We start from the raw sequence: 20,675 nt of genomic DNA, 5'->3' as shown, positions 1-20,675 counted from the left end.
CGCAACATGGTGTAGGGCTACAGGAGCTGGCGCGAGGCAAAAGAGGCCCCAGCCCGAGAGGCCGGCCCGCCGGTCGGTAGGCCCCGATCACGGGCCAGGCCACAGTGGAGGCCGCCCCCCCGGGTAAGACCACACGTGGACTCGGAATTCTTTTGCGGCCACTTGGCCCATCCCGGGCGGAGAATCGCCAGGGGACTGGCGCCGCACCGAACGCGGCAGCGCCAATGGCGCCGATTCTCCGCTCACTGGAAAATCGGCGGACCGGCATTGCGCGATTTGCACCCGGACCGGCGATTGTCCGGCCCAGCGTGGCCTGAGAGAATCCCGCCCCCTATTCTTCTCTGGACGGCAGTCTGGGATGTGGGTGAATATAGAACAAATCTCAACAGATTATTGTCAAGTTAAATTATTGGAACAATAATCTTAAGGATGTGAAATAAAATCCAATCAGGACGGATTGTGCATTTGAACTGAATTTTAAAAAATAAAAAAGTTGCCATGAGGCTATCAGATTGCCAACTGGTTCACTGATATCCTTTAGGGAAAGTAACCTGCAGCCATCCTTACAGATCTATCCTTTTTGTAACTCCAGTCCCACAACAACTTAGTTGGCTCTTAATTGTCCAGTGGCCTAGCAACGTCCCTCAGTTGTGATAACTAGAGATATCAGTAAACGCCAGCCTTGCCCGTGATGCTCACATCCCAAGAATGATTTTTTTTTTTTTTAAGTGATTTTGCTGGGGCTGGGGTTGGGGATTGGTGGGGTACACCATAATATTTTCTCCTTCCCACAAGGAGCTACTTCATGCTAGTTATGGGGCTAGATTATCTGTTTGGGAGACTAAAGTGTTCCTGCCAGGACTGAATATCGTGCGATCCTAATTCCTGTTCAGAGCGCTATTCGGTAAGTGATTCATGACATGCAGTGAGGAGAAGTGGACACCCTCTTCCCCAGGCTGCAGATTCAAGCCCGCCCTCCTGAACAGAGGCTGGGAGGTGGTGGCAGAGGCAGTCAGTGCTGCCAGCCTCACCAGGAGGCGAGAGCTGGTGATCCTGAGTAGTGGTGGGGGGGTGTCACTGGTGAAGCTTCTGTCCTGAGAGGAGCACAGACCAGGGAGGGTTCCAAAGGCCATGATGTCCTTTGATTGGGGTGAGCTCTGCTAATCCCCTGCTTCCTCTGCAGGGGGCAGTGCTTCTGAGGAGTGCCAACACCTGTTGGGCCACTATTTGAACTTGGCCATGACCATCCTCTTGATGATACAGCTGGGGTATGAGGATGTCCAGAGGAGCACCTTAGGTCGGCTCTAGGTGACCAGGGGCTCTCTGAACATTTACAGGACACAGTGAGCAGTCAGCAGTGTGAACACCCAGGAGCCTATAAGTAGAATCAAAGGGGTGTGTTTAAATCCCATTGCAGCAATGGCAGTCTGAGTCAGGCCACCCCGATGCCCAGAGTCCATAGATTTGGCACCAAGTTGTTCCCCGCGACTGCCCCGGCCAAGGCGGCCACCCAACAAGCTCGACACTTTTTGAGGCTTTTTCAGAGTTTTCTTTAGCATCCTGCTCCCCCTTAACAGCCATGACGCCCAGTCCCTGCTTGTAAATACTTGCATCAATTCACACCGGTGAGATCTCTGCCAAAGAGGGGTAGAGCATTGTGAAGGGGTGGTGCATGAACCCATGAGCGCAGAGCTCAAATTTCATTAACGACACTAGCAAGGGACTGGAGCATGACAATGAAATTGGCGCCAGGTGTAAAACGCATTTTTCCATTTTGCGCAATTCTTACTGCCCGGCATCGCAAAGCAGAGAATTCAGCCCATGATTTCATGCACCCAAGCTCCCCTCTGGTAACTTGTCTGAGTGAACTGCAGTAAAAGGCTATATGACAATATGGTGCATCATGACTCAGGCCATTTCATTGGCCATGTGTCCTGATCTTCCAGCTTGGCAGTGGGAGGGGATTGGTGGGGAAGTGGTGATTTATAAAAATGATCAAAATTGGAAACCCGGGTGGAACACTTCCACTCCCAATTTCGAGATTATTGAGCCCAAATGTACAGCCAGGGCAAGACCAGCCTGCTCAGAACCGGTGAGAAATTGAACCAAAAGTTCCCCATTTTTCTAGCTCTTGCAAGGAACGAGAAGTTTGAATGCTGGCCTAGTCAGTAACGCCCACATCCCATCAATTAATTTTTAAAGATCTACTATTTATTGTTCTAATTAATGAATCATTCAACAATCATGACTTAATCCATTTACTTAGTACATTAGAAAGTCTAGTCAACTAACTTTACAGCAATCATTTATACTCCAGTCCAGTCCATTAGTCATAATGTTATCACACTGCAAATCAGAGGATGGAGCTAACATAGTAGTTTTTTAAATCCAATACAGCTCATCTTGTGCAAATGCAAGATCTCTGTGGCTAGGAGAAAGTCATGGTGAGCTTAAGTTTGGAAAAGGTAAAGTTTGCTTGTGAACATTTTATTCCTCTCAGAGTTTCCCCACACGGATTCCAGCTAACTGCACAGAACCCACTGCTAGCAGCTGCATTCAGCCTCAGATTTCCATCCCTGGGGGTCAGCTGCTCTTTTCTTTGCACTCTGTCCTAACACAACGGTGAGGTCCAAAGCTCAATATTTGATGGGACAAGAGAAGCTAACAATATTTAATTTGATGTTTTGGGCTTTTAGCAGGGATGTTAACATGCTTCTTAGTGATTAGAGACACACTATAAAAATGCCTTTAGTTCTCATTTTTTTTTCTTACCTTCACCAAAATGAAACCAAAAGGAATTACAATCATTTGAACCAATCACTCAAAGTGTAGCACTTCTTTTATGATTAACGAAGGTGTTAACACATAAAACCAGCGGTTCCTTCCATGTAGTTCCACTCCAGTTCATCCACTGTTTGCACTAACTGGTTCGGTCCGTTTGTGGGTTTACTGTCTCTGCTCCAGATGGCTTTGCCCTCTCATTCTTCATCAGACCCTCTCTCCGATATGGGGACATTCCACGGCTGACTCTCAAAGAGTGGGCATGCTGGAGGGGAGGCAGGTGCAGAGAACACAGCAAGACAGTTAGTTGCTTTTTTTCTGGAGTTCGTTATTCTCCTTTTCAAACCAAAAAGTGAGCAATTGTGGAACGCATCACCCTCCAAAGAGACTAACATTACTGTGTGAGGTACCCTCAATAATGATGCTTAGAGATTAAACTGTAAAGAAGGCTTTATTAGACTAATAACTATGCTACAGATAGAGACGAGTGCTGACTGCTATACAGACCATGAGGCAGCCCTTTATGTATGGCTCCCAGATGGGCGGAGCCAGAGGCGGAGTCCCCAGGGTTCCAAGCCCGGTCTTAAAGGGGACATCACCTTACATGATGATAAGGCAGTAACCGTTCATCACATTCACCCCCTGTTTAAAAAGGAGTCCGGCGGGGGTGAAGTGCCATCATAGGTCCATCCGTCTCGGTGGCCGGATCATCCTCCTCGACCTCCTCAATTCGGGCGGTGGTGCGGTGGGCACGGACGTCCCGGTTGAGGGCACATCCGGGAGCACAGCGGTCGGAGCTTCGGTCCGGGTCGGGGCAGAGGAACTAGGCAGGGCCGGGGGTAGCGGAATCGACGCCGGCGGGGTGTGTAAAGGGGGGGGCGCAAGGGGGGGCGCACGGTAGGAGCTCACCAATGGGTGGTAGGGCCGGAAGGGGGTGTGTTGTAGTGGGCGACGGGTCCTGCAGGGGAGCGGCGCGGGAAGGGGCGTCTGTAGTGGAGGATCCAGCGGGCGCCAGATCCCGGAGGGAAACCATATCTTGCCTGCCGTCGGAGTACTCCACGTAGGCGTAACTGGGGTTGGCGTGGAGCAGTCGGACCTTTTCAACTAGTGGGTCCGTTTTATGGCTCCTCGCGTGCCTCCGGAGAAGAACCGGTCCCGGAGCCGTCAGCCAAGGTGGAAGCGAGACCCCGGAGGTAGACTTCCTGGGGAAGAGAAACAATCGCTCATGAGGGGTCTCATTCGTGGCCGTGCAGAGGAGTGACCTAATGGAGTGTAGGGCATCGAGTAGGACCTCCTGCCAGCGGATGGTTGGGAGATTTCTCGACTGCAGGGCCAGAAGGACAGCATTCCACACGGTCGCGTTCTCCCTCTCCACCTGCCCGTTTCCCCGCGGGTTATAACTGGTCGTTCTGCTCGAGGCGATGCCTTTGCTGAGCAGATACTGACGCAGTTCATCGCTCATGAACGATGTACCCCGGTCGCTGTGGATATAAGCAGGGAAACCAAACAGGGTGAAGATGCTGTGCAGTGCCTTAATCACCGTGGCTGAGGTCATGTCGGTGCAGGGAATGGCGAATGGGAAACGAGAGAACTCATCGATCACGGTGAGGAAATAGGCATAACGGTTGGCGGACGGGAGGGGTCCCTTGAAGTCCACGCTCAGTCGCTCAAAGGGGCCTGAGGCCTTCACGAGCCGAACCTTGTCTGGCCGATAGAAGTGCGGTTTGCACTCCGCACAGACCTGGCAGGCCCTGAACATGGCCTTGACCTCCTTGGTTGAGTAAGGTAGGTTGTGGGACTTGATGAAATGGACGAGCCGAGTAACCCCCGGGTGGCAGAGGTCATTTTGGAGGGCTTGCAGGCGGTCCTCCTGCACGTTGGCGCATGTGCCGCGGGACAGGGCATCTGGGGGCTCGTTGAGCTCCCCTGGACGATACTTGATATCGTACGAGTAGGTGGAGAGTTCGATCCTCCACCTCAAAATTTTATTGTTTTTTATTTTGCCCCGTTGCATGTTATCGAACATATAGGCGACCGACTGTTGGTCGGTGACGAGGGTGAACCTCCTACCGGCGAGGTAGTGTCTCCAGCGCCGCACAGCCTCCACAATGGCTTGTGCCTCCTTTTCGACTGCAGAGTGTCGAACCTCGGAGGCGGCGAGGGTTCGGGAGAAGAACGCTACTGGTCTGCCTCCTTGATTGAGGGTAGCAGCCAGGGTGATGTCTGATGCATCGCTCTCTACCTGGAAAGGGATGGTTTCGTCCACCGCGTGCATGGCGGCCTTGATGATGTCGGCCTTGATGCGGTTGAAGGCCAATTGAGCCTCAGCCGAGAGGGGAAAAGTGGTGGTCTTTAGGAGTGGGCGGGCTTTGTCCGCATACTTGGGGACCCACTGGGCGTAATAGGAGAAAAGCCCCAAGCACCGTTTGAGGGCCTTGAGGCTGCGGGGGAGAGGGAGTTCCTTAAGGGGGCGCATGCGGTCGGGGTCGGGACCTAGGACCCCGTCTTCCACGACATAGCCGAGGATGGCCAGCCGGGTGGTGTGGAAAACGCATTTGCCCTCGTTATAGGTCAGGTTAAGGGCTCGGGCGGTCTGGAGGAACTTTTTGAGGTTAGCGTCATGGTCCTGCTGATCATGTCCGCAGATGGTGACATTGTCGAAGTACGGGTATGTAGCCCGCAAACCGTACTGGTCCACCATTTGGTCCATCGCCCTTTGAAAGATGGAGACTCCATTTGTGACACCAAAGGGGACCCTGAGGAAGTGGAAGAGCCGGCCGGCTGCTTCGAAGGCAGTATAGAGGCAGTCTTTTGGGCAGATTTGAGGTTGACCGTGGAAAAGACTCGGTATTGGGCGATCCGATTTACTATTTCCGCGATGCGAGGAAGGGGGTACGCATCAAGCTGCGTGAATCGGTTTATGGTCTGGCTATAATCCACGACCATCCGTTTCTTCTCCCCGGACTGGACTACCACCACTTGCGCTCTCCAAGGGCTGTTGCTAGCCTCGATGACCCCCTCTCCCAATAAACGCTGGACCTCTGACTTGATAAAAGCCATATCTTGGGCACTGTAGCGCCGGCTCCTGGTGGCGACGGGCTTACAGTCAGGAGTGAGGTTAGCGAAGGCAGCATGCCGTGAGGGGGGGCAAGGGTCCGCCGAACTTCAGTGTCAGGCTTCGGTGGCTGCACTGGAAATCCAGTCCGAGCAGCAGGGGGGCACAGAGGTGAGGGAGGATAAAACATTTGAAACGGGTGTATTTGGCACCCTGGATCGAGAGATCCGCAATACAGTACCCAGTGATTTGTACCGAGTGGGACCCAGATGCGAGGGCTATGGTTTGGGATGCGGGATGGGTGCGTAGGGAGCAGCGCCTTACCGTTTCAGGGTGGATAAAGCTCTCCGTGCTCCCGGAGTCGAAGAGGCATGCAGTGTCGTGCCCGTTGACCTGGACCTGCATCATGGAGTTCTGCAGGTGTTTTGGCCGAGTTTGATTGACGGTGATCGCACCCAGTCGCGGGTAGTCGGAGTCCTCAGCCAAGTCGGGCTCGTAAAATGGCCGCCGCCGTCGGCTGCTCGTGTCAGGTCGAGAAGATGGCCGCCGACAAGATGGCCGCTCCCATGATTCGCACAAGGCTGATAACGCGTCAGAAGAGGGCGTGTCGGGTCGGTGCGCAGCAGCATTGCGAGGCCTGCGGACCTGATAGCCTGATTTTCGGGCCGGCTGTTCTTTGTTTTTCTGGCCCCTGGGTCTGGCCAGGCAGTCCCTCGCAAAATGCCCCTTCTTCCCACAGTCGCTGCAGATCGTGGAGCGGGCTGGGCAGCGTGGGCGTGGATGCTGGCCCTGCCCACAGAAGTAGCAAGGTGTGCCCCCATGGTGAGCGGGTCGCCGCGTGGCGCAGGCCTGTAATACGGGTGAGTCTGAGGAAGTCCGGGGGTGGCTGGCAGAGTCCGCGGGGTACGTACCCAAGTTATGTCGGGCCACCTCCAGTGAGGAGGCGAGCGTCTCCTGGAGGTCTTTTGCCCCGTTTTCGAGCAGCCGCTGCCGGATGTAGGTCGAGCGGATTCCGGACACGAAAGCATCCCTGATGTGCAGGTTCATATGGACTTCCCCTGTCACATCCTGATGGTCACAGTCCCTGGCAAGCGCGGTGCGTTTTTCAACAAACTCGGCGAGCGATTCCCCCGAGCACAGCCGGCAGGTAGAGAGCAGATGCCGAGCGTGCACCTCATTGATGGGTTTGACAAACCGCTTGCGGAGCAACTCAATCGCTTCCTCATAAGTCGTCGCCTTTTCGTGCGTGGCGGAGATTCTGTGACTCACCCGGGCGTGGAGTAGATGCAGCTTGCGTGGCCCCAGGATGGGAGTCTCTGCGGAGTCGAGGTAGGCCTCGAAGCATCGCAGCCAGTATTTAAAAATTTCCTTTGCCTCCGGCGTTCGTGCTTCCAGATTGAGCTTCTCTGGTTTTAGGCCTGCGTCCATCCTAAATCTAGTTTAGTCTAATAAATTGAGGTACCCCCAATAATGATGCTTAGAGATTAAACTGTAAAGAAGGCTTTATTAGACTAATGACTATGCTACAGATAGAGACGAGTGCTGACTGCTAGACAGACCATGAGGCAGCCCTTTATGTATGGCTCCCAGATGGGCGGAGCCAGAGGTGGAGTCCCCAGGGTTCCAAGCCCGGTCTTAAAGGGGACATCACCTTACATGATGATAAGGCAGTAACCGTTCATCACACTGTGATACAAGTACTGATGTCCCCGGCAGAGGTACATTTTCCCACTAAAGTTATCCCTCTTTCTTCATGGCTTCGAACTCAGACAGAAATTAAGAAATGCATATGTCATATAGGTATCTACACAGTTTTTTGTATAAACACATGCAGCAATTAAGGGCTCATTTGCAGCAGATTACGAATAAATTCATCCCAAAGCAATGCATAACAAACACATTTGTATAAAGATTATCTACCCCGCAGGCACCATGGTGGCGCAGTGGTTAACTCTGCTGCCTCACGGCGCCGAGGGCCCAGATCCGATCCCGGCCCCAGGACATTGTCCGTGTGGAGTTTGCACATTCTCTCCGTGTCTGCGTGGGTTTCAAAGATGTGCAGGGTAGGCGGATTGGCCACACTAAATTGCTCCTTAATTGGACGAATTTTAAAAAAAGATTCTCTAGCCCTTGTGGCTTCTCTAAATCATGGTCTGCATTAATACTGTGCATGCCAATGCCACACCATTTATCATTTAATCTTCTCTGCAACATCTATTTCAGATTATGTTGATTATAAATTATAAACAGCTAGGGGCTGTTTAGCACACTGGGCTAAATCGCTGGTTTTGAAAGCAGACCACGCACCATGGTTCAATTCCCGTACCAGCCTCCCCGAACAGGCACCGGAATGTGGCGACTAGGGGCCTTTTCACAGTAACTTCATTTGAAGCCTACTTGTGACAATAAGCCATTTTCATTTTCATTTCATAAAGGTCATTGGTTCAGGCTTGAGAGACTTGAGCACCTCCTGACCCCCCCCCCCCCCCCCCCCCCCCCCAGCCTGTCAACCATCTACAAAGCACAAGTCAGGAGTGTAATGGAATACTCCCCACTTACTGGATGAGCACAGCTCCAACAATACTCACGAAGCTCGACACCATCCAGGACAAAGCAGCCTGCTTGATTGCTATCCCTTCCACAAACATTCAAACCCTCCACCACCGACGAACAATGGCAGCCTTGTATACCATCTATAAGATGCAGTGCAGTAAGTCACCAATGTTCCTTCCAAACCCATGACCGCTACCATCTAGAAGGACAAGAACAGCAGATACCTGGGAACCCCACCACCTGGAGGTTCCCCTCCAAGTCACTCACCATCCTGACTTGGAAATATATCATCGTTCCTTCACTTTTGCTGGGTCAAAATCCTGGAACTCCCTCTCTAACAGCACAGTGGGTGTACCTACATCTCAGGGACTGCAGCGGTTCAAGAAGCCAACTCACCACTACCTTCTGAAGGGCAATTAGTGTAAATGACAACCACATCCCGTAAATTAATTTTTAAAAACAGTGACTTCTAAAGTACATCATTGGATATGAAACACTTCGGGACATTCTGAGAATGTGGAAGGTGCCATTAAAATGCACAGGTTTTCTTTTAATAAACATTTTATTGAGGTATTTTTGGTATAATAACAACAAAAAAATAAACAACATTCATGAAACCATAAACATAGTGCAAAAGCCATTTACCTCTCGTACAGGTCCCACCCTTATTGACCCCCTACTCTAATCTAAACTACTCACCCCCCCTCCCCCCCCCCCCCCGTCTGCTGACGATTAATTTCCCGCAAAGAAGTCGACGAACAGTTGCCACCTCCGGGTGAACCCCGAACAGTGACCCTCTCAAGGCAAACTTGATTTTCTCCAAACAGAGAAAGCTAGCATGTCCAATAGCCAGTTCTCCAACTTCCAGGTTACCAGGGAAGCAAAGGCCAGAACGTCTGCCTCTTTCTCCTCCTGGATTCCCGGGTCTTCTGACACCCTGAAAATCGCCACCTCTGGACTCAGCGCCACCCTTGTTTTTAACACCCTGGACATGACGTCCGCAAACCCCTGCCAAAATCCCCTAAGTTTTCGCCATGTCCAAAACATGTGGACATGGTTTGCTGGTCCTCCCGCACATTCTGCGCACCTGTCCTCCACCCCAAAGAATCTGCTCACCCGGACCACTGTCCTGTGAGCCCGGTGAACAACCTTAAATTGTATCAGGCTGAGCCTGGCACATGTTGCGTACGTGTTGACTCTACTCAACGCGTCCGCCCATAGACCATCCTCTATCTCACCTCCCAGCTCCTCCTCCCACTTGCGCTTTAGCTCCTCGGTCTGCGTCTCCTCCGACCCCATAAGCTCCGTACAAAATGTCCGAGACGCTCCCTTCTCCTACCCACCCTCTGGAAACTATCCTGTCCTGAATCCCCCTTAGCGGTAGGAGTGGGAAGGTTGACACCTGTTTACGAAGGAAGTCCCGCACCTGCAGATACCTGAATTTGTTTCCCCTCGCCAGTCCAAACTTTTCCTCCAATGCCCTCATACTCAGAAAGCTCCCCTCTATAAACATATCCCCCATTCTCACAATCCCCGCTCTCTGCCATAAACGGAACCCCTCGTCCATACTCCCCGGCGCAAACCGGTAATTATCACAGATTGGGGCCCAAACCGATGCTCCCGCTGCTCCCACATGCTGCCTCCACTGGCCCCAAAGTCTCAGAGCCGCCGCCACCACCACTGGACTGGTGGAGTACCGTGCCGGCGGGAACGGCAGGGGTGCAGTTACCAATGCCCCCAAACTGGTGCCCTTACATGAAGTCGCCTCCATACGCACCCATGCCGACCCCTCCCCCACCACCCACTTCCTGATCATGGCTATATTAGCCGCCCAGTAATAGTTGCTAAAATGTGGCAGCGCCAGCCCGCCCTCTCCCCGACTCTGGTCAAGCATTACCTTCCTTACTCGCGGGGGCTTGCCCGCCCAGACAAAGCCCGTGATCACTCTGTTGACCCGCTTAAAAAAGGACCGTGGAATAAAGATGGGGAGACACTGAAATACAAATAGGAATCTCGGGAGGGCCATCACCTTCACCGTTTGCACCCTCCCAGCCAGAGACAACGGAAGCTTGTCCCATCTTCGAAAATCGTCCTTCATTTGGTCCACCAGCCGAGCCAGATTCAATTTATGCAGCCGGTCCCATTCCCTCACCACTTGGATGCCTAGGTACCTAAAGCTTCCCTCTACTAACCTAAACGGCAGCTCTCCCAGTCGCCTCTCCTGTCCCCTCGCCTGGACCACAAACATCTCACTCTTTCCCATATTAAGCTTATACCCCTAAAACCGGCCAAATTCCCCTAGAGTCCTCATGATTTCTTCCATCCCCTCTATTGGGTCCGAAGCGTACAGAAGCAGGTCATCCGCATAGAGCAAAACCCCCCCATGGACCAGTCCTCTCTAGCCCCTCGAGGCTATCAGAGCAATTGCCAACGGCTCTATAGCCAGCGCAAACAACAGTGGGGAGAGGGGGCATCCCTGTCTCGTCCCCCGGTGCAGTCTAAAATAGTCCGATGATGTCCTATTCGCCCGTACACTTGCCACAGGAGCCTGATACAGTAACCTGACCCAGTCAATAAAGCCCCGCCCGAATCCGAACCGTCCCAGTATCTCCCACAGATAGTCCCATTCTACCTGATCAAAAGCCTTTTCTGCATCCATTGCGATCACTACCTCCACATCCCTATGGCATCATGATCATATTTAACAGCGTTCTTATATTGGCCAGTTTTGTGAGGGCCACGAAGAATCCAGCACGAGTTTTAAGGATACAAAGTAATAACATTTATTTACAATAACATATATATATAACAGCATCAGCAACTTCCCTTGCTGCACACTCTTCCTGCTGGTTCCTAAACTGGCCAGCTTTATTTATACTAGGAGTTTACTAATGGTTTCTCCGCCCCTCTCATTGGGGAAGCTCATACTCCCACAGGATTGTGGGATTGTCATTAGTCCCCAGCCAATGGTAAGTAGGCAGGTTATAACATCCCTCCCCCCCCAAAGTCCAAGGAATCCACCGAAGACCCTGGCGAAGGAGGGCGTCGGACTCGTTTTGCCGCAGGCCGGACACCATTTGCATGCGGCGCTGGATCAGGCGGCGTGTAACGAGACGGAGACCGGCACTTCCGCGATGAACGGCGCAACGGTTGTACATCCACGGCCCGTGGACCCGAGGGTTCCCCCTCTGATGCGTCCTGTGTCTCCATCTCGGAGTCAGAGTCTGCTGCCTCCATCATGTCAGCGTCTCTATCTCCATTCGGTTCTGTAACGACCTGCGCAGGCTTCGAGTGAGGCACCAGTGGAAGATTGTGAGGACTACCTTCCCTTGTCTCTGGTCTCTGCGGCTGTAGAAATGAGCTCAAGGGGTGGGGAATCTTTTGAGGGGATAGTCTTCTGGACCGAACATGGTCTACATGTTTGCGCTGGAGACGACCCTGGGCTTGCACCTGGTAAGATATAGGGCCCGTTTGGCGAAAGATTACACCAGGAACCCACTGGGCACCACCAGCCAAATTCCAAATGGACACTGGGTCACCGGGCGCAAACTGCTGAATCGGCTGATGCCGAGAAAATCCCTGTCCCTGCCGTTCTTGTGTGCGGAGTACCTTTGCGCCAATGTCTGGGAAAACCATACTAAGGCAGGTGCGAAATCTCCGGCCCATTAGGAGTTCTGCGGGAGCTACCCCAGTCACCGCATGTGGGGTGGTCCTATACGTAAACAAACAGCGAGCCAGTCTCGTGTCCATTGATCCGGAAGACTGCTTCTTTAGGCCTCTTTTGAATGTCTGCACTGCGCGCTCTGCCAACCCATTTGAAGCCGGGTGGTATGGGCCAGTGCGGATATGGCGTATGCCGTTCATCTTCGTGAACCTCGCAAACTCCTCACTCGTGAATGGAGTGCCGTTATCCATGACCAGCACCTCGGGGAGGCCATAGAACATAGAACATAGAACATAGAAAATACAGCACAGAACAGGCCCTTCGGCCCACGATGTTGTGCCGAACCTTTGTCCTAGATTAATCATAGATTATCATTGAATTTACAGTGCAGAAGGAGGCCATTCGGCCCTTTGAGTCTGCACCGGCTCTTGGAAAGAGCGCCCTACCCAAACTCAACACCTCCACCCAACACCAAGGGCAATTTGGACATTAAGGGCAATTTATCATTGGCCAATTCACCTAACCCGCACATCTTTGGACTGTGGGAGGAAACCGGAGCACCCGGAGGAAACCCACGCAGACACGTGGAGGACGTGCAGACTCCGCACAGACAATGACCCAAGCCGGAATCGAACCTGGGACCATGGAGCTGTGAAGCAATTGTGCTATCCACAATGCTACCGTGCTGCCCTTAAGAACAAATAAATCTACACTATATCATTTTACCGTAATCCATGTACCTATCCAATAGCTGCTTGAAGGTCCCTAATGTTTCCGACTCAACTACTTCCACAGGCAGTGCATTCCATGCCCCCACTACTCTCTGGGTAAAGAACCTACCTCTGATATCCCTCCTATATCTTCCACCTTTCACCTTAAATTTATGTCCCCTTGTAATGGTGTGTTCCACCCGGGGAAAAAGTCTCTGACTGTCTACTCTATCTATTCCCCTGATCATCTTATAAACCTCTATCAAGTCGCCCCTCATCCTTCTCCGCTCTAATGAGAAAAGGCCTAGCACACTCAACCTTTTCTCGTAAGACCTACTCTCCATTCCAGGCAACATCCTGGTAAATCTTCTTTGCACCTTTTCCAGAGCTTCCACATCCTTCCTAAAATGAGGCGACCAGAACTGCATACTAAACGACAAACGCATCTTTTCAATTGTTGCACAGGATGTTGTCCCCTGCATCTTATGCACCTCTAGCCATTTAGACTGGGCGTCAATTAATAGAAGGAACATGGATCCTTGAAAAGGGCCTGCGAAATCTGCATGCAAGTGTGCCCAAGGCCGCCCTGGCCATTCCCAGTGATGTAGGGGCGCGGCCGGCGGAAGCTTCTGATGCTCCTGGCAAATGGAGCAGTTTTGGGCCACCTTCTCAATGTCGGTGTCGAGGCCTGGCCACCAGACATAACTCCGGGCCAACATTTTCATTTTGGTCACACCTGGATGCCCATTGTGCAAGTCTGTTAGTATCAGCTCCTGGCCTTTTTCCGGGACGATCACACGCGTCCCCCACAAGAGGATGCCGTCTTCCACGCTGAATTCTGACAGCTTGGAGGAAAATGCCCGCAATTCGCCTGGGAGCTGTCTATGCTGCCCACCATACAGGACTATGTGCCGAACCTTTGACAGGACTGGCTCCGTCTGGGTCCACTCATGGATCTGTGATGCGTGACGCAAGGTGTCCATAAAATTTAGGGTTGCAACCATCTCACCGGTCGTGGGGGTCGACATGGGGCCGGTCGATAAAGGCAATCGGCTCAGTGCGTCGGCATTTGCTATCTGGGTTCCTGGTTTGTGCTCCAGAGAATACTCGTATGCAGCAAGCAACAAAGCCCAGCGCTGGATCCGTGCAGAAGCGATGGGCAGTATTGGCTTATCCTCTCTGAAAAGTCCCAGCAGAGGCTTATGATCAGTCACGATAGTGAAATGGCGGCCATACACGTACTGGTGGAAGCGTTTCACCGCAAAAACCACTGCCAGGCCCTCCTTCTCGATCTGCGCATACTTTTTCTCCGCTGCAGTCAATGTGCGGGAGGCGAAAGCTATCGGTCGCTCGGCCCCGTTCTCCATCTTGTGGGACAGGACGCCCCCAATACCATACGGGGATGCATCACATGTGACGAGCAAAGGCTTTCCAGGATCATAGTGGGTTAGTAACCCAGGCGAAGACAATTGTTGCTTTACCCGCCGGAAAGCGGTTTCTTGCGGCTGACCCCAAACCCAGGTGTGATTTTTCTTTAGCAGAAGGTGCAAAGGGGCCAGCGTAGTTGCCAGATTGGGGAGGAACTTCCCGTAATAGTTTACGAGACCGAGAAAAGAACGAAGATGCGAAGTGTCAGTCAGGGCGGGGGCCTGTTGAATTGCACGCACCTTCTCTGCGATGGGGTGCAAACCTTCGCGGTCCACCCGATAACCTAGGTAGACTACTTCCTTTGCCTGAAATACGCACTTTGTGCGACGTAAACGGACTCCAGCCTCCGAGAGGCGTCTAAGGACAGCCTCCAGATTTTCCAAATGTTCCTGCTCCGACGTCCCTGTAATCAAAACGTCATCTAAGTAGACAGCAACACGTGGTAAACCTCTCAAAATGCCCTCCATAACACGTTGAAAAATTGCGCAGGCAGAGGATACTCCAAAGGGCAACCGTGTATATTCATACAGGCCCCGGTGTGTATTAATCGTTACATATGGTCGGGAGGCAGGGTCCAGCTCCAACTGCAGGTAGGCGTGACTCATATCTAATTTTGTGAACGAGAGTCCACCTGCAAACTTCGCGTAGAGATCCTCTATGCGAGGCATTGGATATCGGTCGAGTCGGGAAGCTGTATTCACTGTAAGTTTATAGTCGCCACACAAGCGAACTGTGGCATCTGGCTTCATTACAGGTACAATTGGTGCTGCCCAGTCAGCAAAACGGACGGGCCTGATAATACCCAAACTCTCCAAACGAGTGAGCTCCCCTTCTACCTTCTCGAGCAAGGCGTAAGGCACTGGGCGCGCCCGGAAATAGCGCGGCGTGGCTCCTGGTTCGATTTGGATACGGGCTACGGCCCCTTTTATTTTCCCCAAACCAGGCGGGAATACATCTGGGTATCATCCTAGCCCCTCAGTCAACCCTCCAGAAACTGTTTGGAGGATGTGCTGCCATTGCAACCACAAATAGCGCAACCAGTTCCGACCCAACAGGCTGGGCCCATGGCCTCGCACCACGATAAGTGGGAAACGCCCCTCCTGGCGCCCATAAACAACAGAGGTCATTGTAGTTCCTGCAATGTCCAGTGGTTCCCCCGTGTAGGTGGCCAACCTGGCCTGTGAGTCGGTTAATGTAAGGGTCTGTATACCCTGCTTGATGCGGTCGAATGTCCTCTGGGCGATCACGGAGACCGCTGCGCCAGTGTCCAACTCCATCTCAAGCGGGTGGCCATTGACCCATACTGTCATCTTAGTGGGGGCCACACGGGGAGCTGCCACACAATGCAACTGCAGGCAGTCGTCCTCTGTCTCCACGTCCTCAGGAGTAGTTGCCGCAGGTTCATCCACATGGAAGGTACGGCCCCTGGGCTGGTCCCAGTTATGGTGCCTGGGCTGGTCCATTTCGGTCGGAACGACGGCGCCTCTGGCGCCCCCAGGACTGCCGTCCACGACGGGGTCGGCGCCTACAAGTCTGCCACGGACATGGCTCCTCATCCATTGGTTCTGGAGAAGGCTCCCTTCGGGGAGGAATGTCCGACGGCCACTGGCGTCGGTCCGGACGTTGCCTCGCCCAAGGTACCGCAGGAGTGCGGGGGGGGGGGCGTTTTCGGACGGAAGGGGTTGCGCCCCAAGGCATGCACTTCCATTCCCTGTAGCTCCTGCACTCCTCGTTCTGCGCTCTCTCGGGACAATACTATTCGAATGGCCTGTTGAAAAGTCAATGTTGGCTCAGCTAACAACTTTCTCTGGGTGGCCGCATTGTTAATACCGCAAACCAAACGATCGCGTAACATTTCTGACAAGGTCTCACCATAGTCACAGTACTCCGCAATCCTGCGTAGCCTGGATAGAAAATCGGCAAAGGATTCTCCAGGGGTCCTCTTAGCGGTATTAAACCGGTAACGTTGGACTATCGTGGACGGGGTTGGGTTAAAATCTTGCCCCACTATATTCACAAGTTCATCAAACGTTTTGGTGTCCGGCGCAGCTGGGTACGTAAGGCTCCTAATCACCCCAAACGTATGCGGGCCGCAGGCAGTGAGCAATATGACCACCTGGCGCTCGTTTTCGGTGATATTGTTTGCCCGGAAATAGTAACGCATCCGTTGTGTGTACTGGTTCCAGCTTTCCAGCGCAGCATCGAAAACATCCAAACGTCCGTACAGAGGCATGGTATAATAGAAAACAACTTCCAACCTGTATCCAACAAAAATCCAGGGAAGTGGCTTCAGCAGTGTAGACAGCTATTCACTTTAACCTTCGTCGCCAGTTTTGTGAGGGCCACGAAGAGTCCAGCACGAGTTTTAAGGATACAAAGTAATAACATTTATTTACAATAACATATATATATAACAGCAGCAGCAACCTCCCTTGCTGCACACTCCTTCCTGCTGGTTCCTAAACTGGCCAGCTTTATTTATACTAGGAGTTTACTAATGGTTTCTCCGCCCCCTCACTGGGGAAGCTCATACTCCCACAGGATTGTGGGATTGTCATTAGTCGCCAGCCAATGGTAAGTAGGCAGGTTATAACAGCCACCAACTGCCTGCCCTTAACAAACCCTATCTGGTCCTCCCCAATAACGTCCGGAACACAATCCTCGATCCTGGAGGACAAGATTTTGGCCAGCAACCTGGCATCTACATTCAACAGGGAGATCGGCCTGAAGGACCCACACAGCTCCGGGTTCTTGTCCCGCTCAAGAATCAGCGGAATCGTTGCCTGTGACATCGTCGGGAGCAACACCCCTCTTTCCCTTGCCTCATTGAACATCCTCAACAACACCGGCCCCAATATCCCTGAGGACGTTTTATAAAACTCCACTGGGTACCCGTCCGGACCCGTGGCCTTACCTGCCTGCATGGCCTTCAAGCCCTCCACTATCTCTTCCAGCCCGATTGGGGCCCCCAGCCCTTTCTACCTGCTCCCCGTCCACCTTTGGGAACTTCAGCCCCTCCAAGAAGTGCCTCATCCCCTCCGCCCCCGTAGGGGGTTCCGACCTTTTCAGCCGGCTGTAGGAATCTCTAAACGTCTTATTCACCCCTACTGAATCACCAACCAGGGTCCCATCTCTGTCGTTTACTTTCCCTATCTCCCTAGTTGCCTCCCTCTTCCTAAACTGCTGTGCAAGCATTCTGCTGGCCTTCTCTCCATATTCATAGATCTCCCCCCTCACCTTTCTCAGCTGCTCCACCACCCTCCCTGTGGTCAGCAAGCTAAACTCCGCCTGTAACCTCCGCCGTTCCCTTAAAAGCCCTGCCTCTGGGGTCTTCTCATACCTCCTATCAATCTGTAGCATCTCCTTTACCAGTCGGTCCGTCTATGCCCTGTCCACCTTTTCGCTATGGTCCCGGATCGAGATCAGCTCCCCCATGACCACCGCCTTCAGTGCTTCCCACACCACCGCTGCTGAAATTTCTCCCATGTCATTGACCTGCAGGTAGCTCTGAATACATTTCCTCAGCCGCTCGCACACCCCTTCATCCGCCAAAAGTCGCACATCCAACCTCCAGAGCGGGCGCTGGTTACTATCTTTACGAACCTGCAGGTCAACCCTGTGCGGAGCATGGTCTGAGATTGCAATCGCCGAGTACCCCGTGTCCACCACCCCAGCCAACAAGGCCCTGCTCAAAATAAAGAAATCAATCCGGGAATACACTTTATGCACGTGTGAGTAGGAGAACTCCTTCACCCTCGGCTGCCCAAATCTCCATGGATCCACCCCCCCCCCCCCCCCCCCCCCCAATCTGGTCCATGAACCCTCTTAGTTCCTTTGCCATTGCTGGCACCCTGCCCATTTTCGAGCTTGACCGGTCCAAGCCAGGGTCTATAACTGCGTTGTAGTCCCCTCCCATGACCAACCTGTGCGAGTCCAGGTCCAGTATCTTCCCCAGCATCCTCTTTATAAACTCCTCATCATCCCAATTTGGCGCATACACATTTACTAATAACACCTGCACCCCCTCTAGCTTCCCACTGACCATAATGTACCGACCTCCCACATCCGAGACTATTCTACCCGCCTCAAACACCACCCGCTTACTGATCAGGATCGCGACCCCTCTAGTCTTTGAATCTAGTCCCGAGTGAAAGACCTGATTGACCCAGCCTTTCCTCAGTCTAACCTGGTCCGTAACTCTAAGGTGCGCCTCCTGCAACATTACCACGTCCGCCTTCAATCCCCTAAGATGCGCGAACACCCGTGCCCTTTTGACCGGCCCATTTAACCCTCGAACATTCCAGGTGATCAGCCTAGTTGGGGGGCTCATTGCCACCCCCCTCCACCGATCAGCCATCCCCTTTTTTAGGCCCGCCTCCAGCCCGTGCTCCGCACCTCGACCGGTCCATCCCCAGGCAGCCCCAGCCCCCAACCTCCTCTCTGTCCCTCAGCCCAAGTCCCTCCCTCGTCAGCAAAACATTCACCTCCCCCCTAGTAACAACACCCTGTAACCCAACCCCTTTACTAAAGCAAACATATGCACCTCCCCACTGCGCTTCCGAGAGCTAGCTCGCCCACCTAGCTTGGTGGCCCCCATCCCCGGCGCCATATAGTCTCCCACCTATTGTTCCCCCCCCCCCCCCCCCCCCCCCCCCCCCCGCTCATACAAACAAATTCCAACATCAAACAATCCCCACACAATTGCCCAACAGAAAAACATCAGGATCAAAACAAGCACACCTTCATGCCCCAACAGTGCAAATGAAAACCTTAACTCACTCAGCTCTACCGCTGGTTCCAAATCAATGCAAACGGCATCACAAACATCTTCCATGAAACGCAAAACGAGAAACCTTTTACCAAAAACAAAGAAACAAAAAGAAAACACAAAAACATGAACGTTGCAGCCAAGTTCAAAAGTTCTCAATCCATTACCAGCCCCTTCTTTTTCGCAAAGTCCAACGCGTCCTCAGGCGGCTCGAAGTAGAAGTGCTGATCCTCATGCGTGACCCAGAGATGGGCTGGGTATAACAGTCCAAACTTCACCTTTTTCTTAAAAAGGATCGACCTGATCTGGTTGAAGCCTGCTCTCCTCCTGGCCACCTCTACACTCAGGTCCTGGTAAATCCGCAGGATGCAATTGTCCCATTTACAGCTCCGTGTCTGCTTGGCCCACTGTAAAATGCGCTCCTTATCCGAGAACCTGCGGAATCTCACCCCAGTGCCCTCGGGGGGTCTCCCATTCGCGGCTCCCTCGCGAGTGCTCTGTGAGCCCTATCCACCTCCAAGGGCCGGGAGAATTCCCCATCCACCAGCAGCTTCACAAACATATCTGTAAAGTATGCCCCAGTGTCCTTTCCTTCGGACCCCTCCGGGAGCCCGACGATTCTTAGGTTCTGCCGGCGGGACCTATTTTCTTGGTCCTCCACCTTCTCCAGGAGCTTCTTCTGCTGGTCCCTCAGCATCCCCACCTCCAGCTCCACCGCAGTCTGATGTTCCTCCTGCTCAGCCAGCGCCTTCTCCACCTTCTGGATCGCCCGATCTTGGGCGTCCAATCTATGCTCCAACCGCTCAATCGACTCTTTTGTTAGGTCCAAGCAGTCCCATTTCTACGTAGCAAAGCCTTCCTGAATGACTTGCATCAGCTGCTCCATTGACTGCTGGGTCGACAAACCAGAGGTCCGAACCTCAACCATGCTGTCTTCTGTTGCAGCTACAGCCCAAGCCTTCTCTATCTTTTTGTTTCTGCCCTTATGAAAACTTCTAGTCCTTCTCTCCATGCACCAAAGTGAGAATTCAGTAAACAATTGCCACTAACATCCGTTTTACAATTCAAGTCCGGTAGAAAAACGGGGCAAAGGTCCAAAAGTCCGACCAGAGCGGGAGCCACCAAATGTGCGACTTACTCCTTCACAGCCGCCACCGGAAGTCCCAAAATGCACAGGTTTTCTTTTCTTGCTATTTCTGCAGCCGCTACACTAGTTATGGTTTGCAAAACTTGTTATTACCAGCGATGCTCAGGCAAGGCTGAAAAGGTAATGTCGGTGAGTAGCATTGTACTTACAAGGGCTGCTCCTCTGGGTCCGCAGCGAGGCTTTCTGCGCCCTCTCGCTCATTGTTGGAATTGCAGGTCGAACCGGCGCTGGGCGAATCCCGGCATTCCAGTCAGAACTCCGAGTTAGTGCCTTGGCTTCCTCCTTGGAAACAAAATCCGCCTCTGGACCTTGACATGCCCAGACTGGGCGCACTTGGCGTTTCTGACTTAAGTTGAAGTCAAGAGACATGAACATCTGAGCACAAATCAAAGGCAAGAAACAATCAGAAGTGTTTGAAAATAGATACAGAAGATAGTTACAACAAATGGGACTCGTGAAAGGCAGGCTGCATAGTCAGAATGCATCGTCAGCAGATGAGAGAAAAGAGATAAAATGCCGCATTGATCAATCTGAGGCATTGTAACATGCTTCATTGCACCCCTAAGTTG

The 20,675-nt window shown here is 52.6% G+C and overlaps 1 protein-coding gene across 4 annotated transcripts in view; it reads right to left on the bottom strand.

Moving 5' to 3' along the window:
• Positions 1-2,189: 2,189 nt before the first annotated feature.
• fbxo16 (F-box protein 16) overlaps positions 2,190-20,675 on the bottom strand; it is a 109,172-nt gene continuing 90,686 nt past the window's right edge. For 3 of the 4 annotated variants that reach the window (XM_072498545.1, XM_072498548.1, XM_072498546.1), the window contains 2 exons: positions 20,256-20,481; positions 2,190-3,046 (listed from right to left, as the gene is read on the bottom strand). In XM_072498545.1, coding sequence (XP_072354646.1) covers positions 2,979-3,046; positions 20,256-20,481 — 294 coding nt within the window. In that variant the 3' untranslated portion in view covers positions 2,190-2,978. The remainder of the gene's footprint in view (positions 3,047-20,255; positions 20,482-20,675) is intronic. The other variant, XM_072498547.1, reaches the window with a different exon arrangement.

Source organism: Scyliorhinus torazame, chromosome 4 (assembly GCF_047496885.1).
Source record: "Scyliorhinus torazame isolate Kashiwa2021f chromosome 4, sScyTor2.1, whole genome shotgun sequence".
Lineage (NCBI taxonomy): Eukaryota > Metazoa > Chordata > Chondrichthyes > Carcharhiniformes > Scyliorhinidae > Scyliorhinus > Scyliorhinus torazame.
This window is presented reverse-complemented; position numbering and strand designations above follow the sequence as displayed.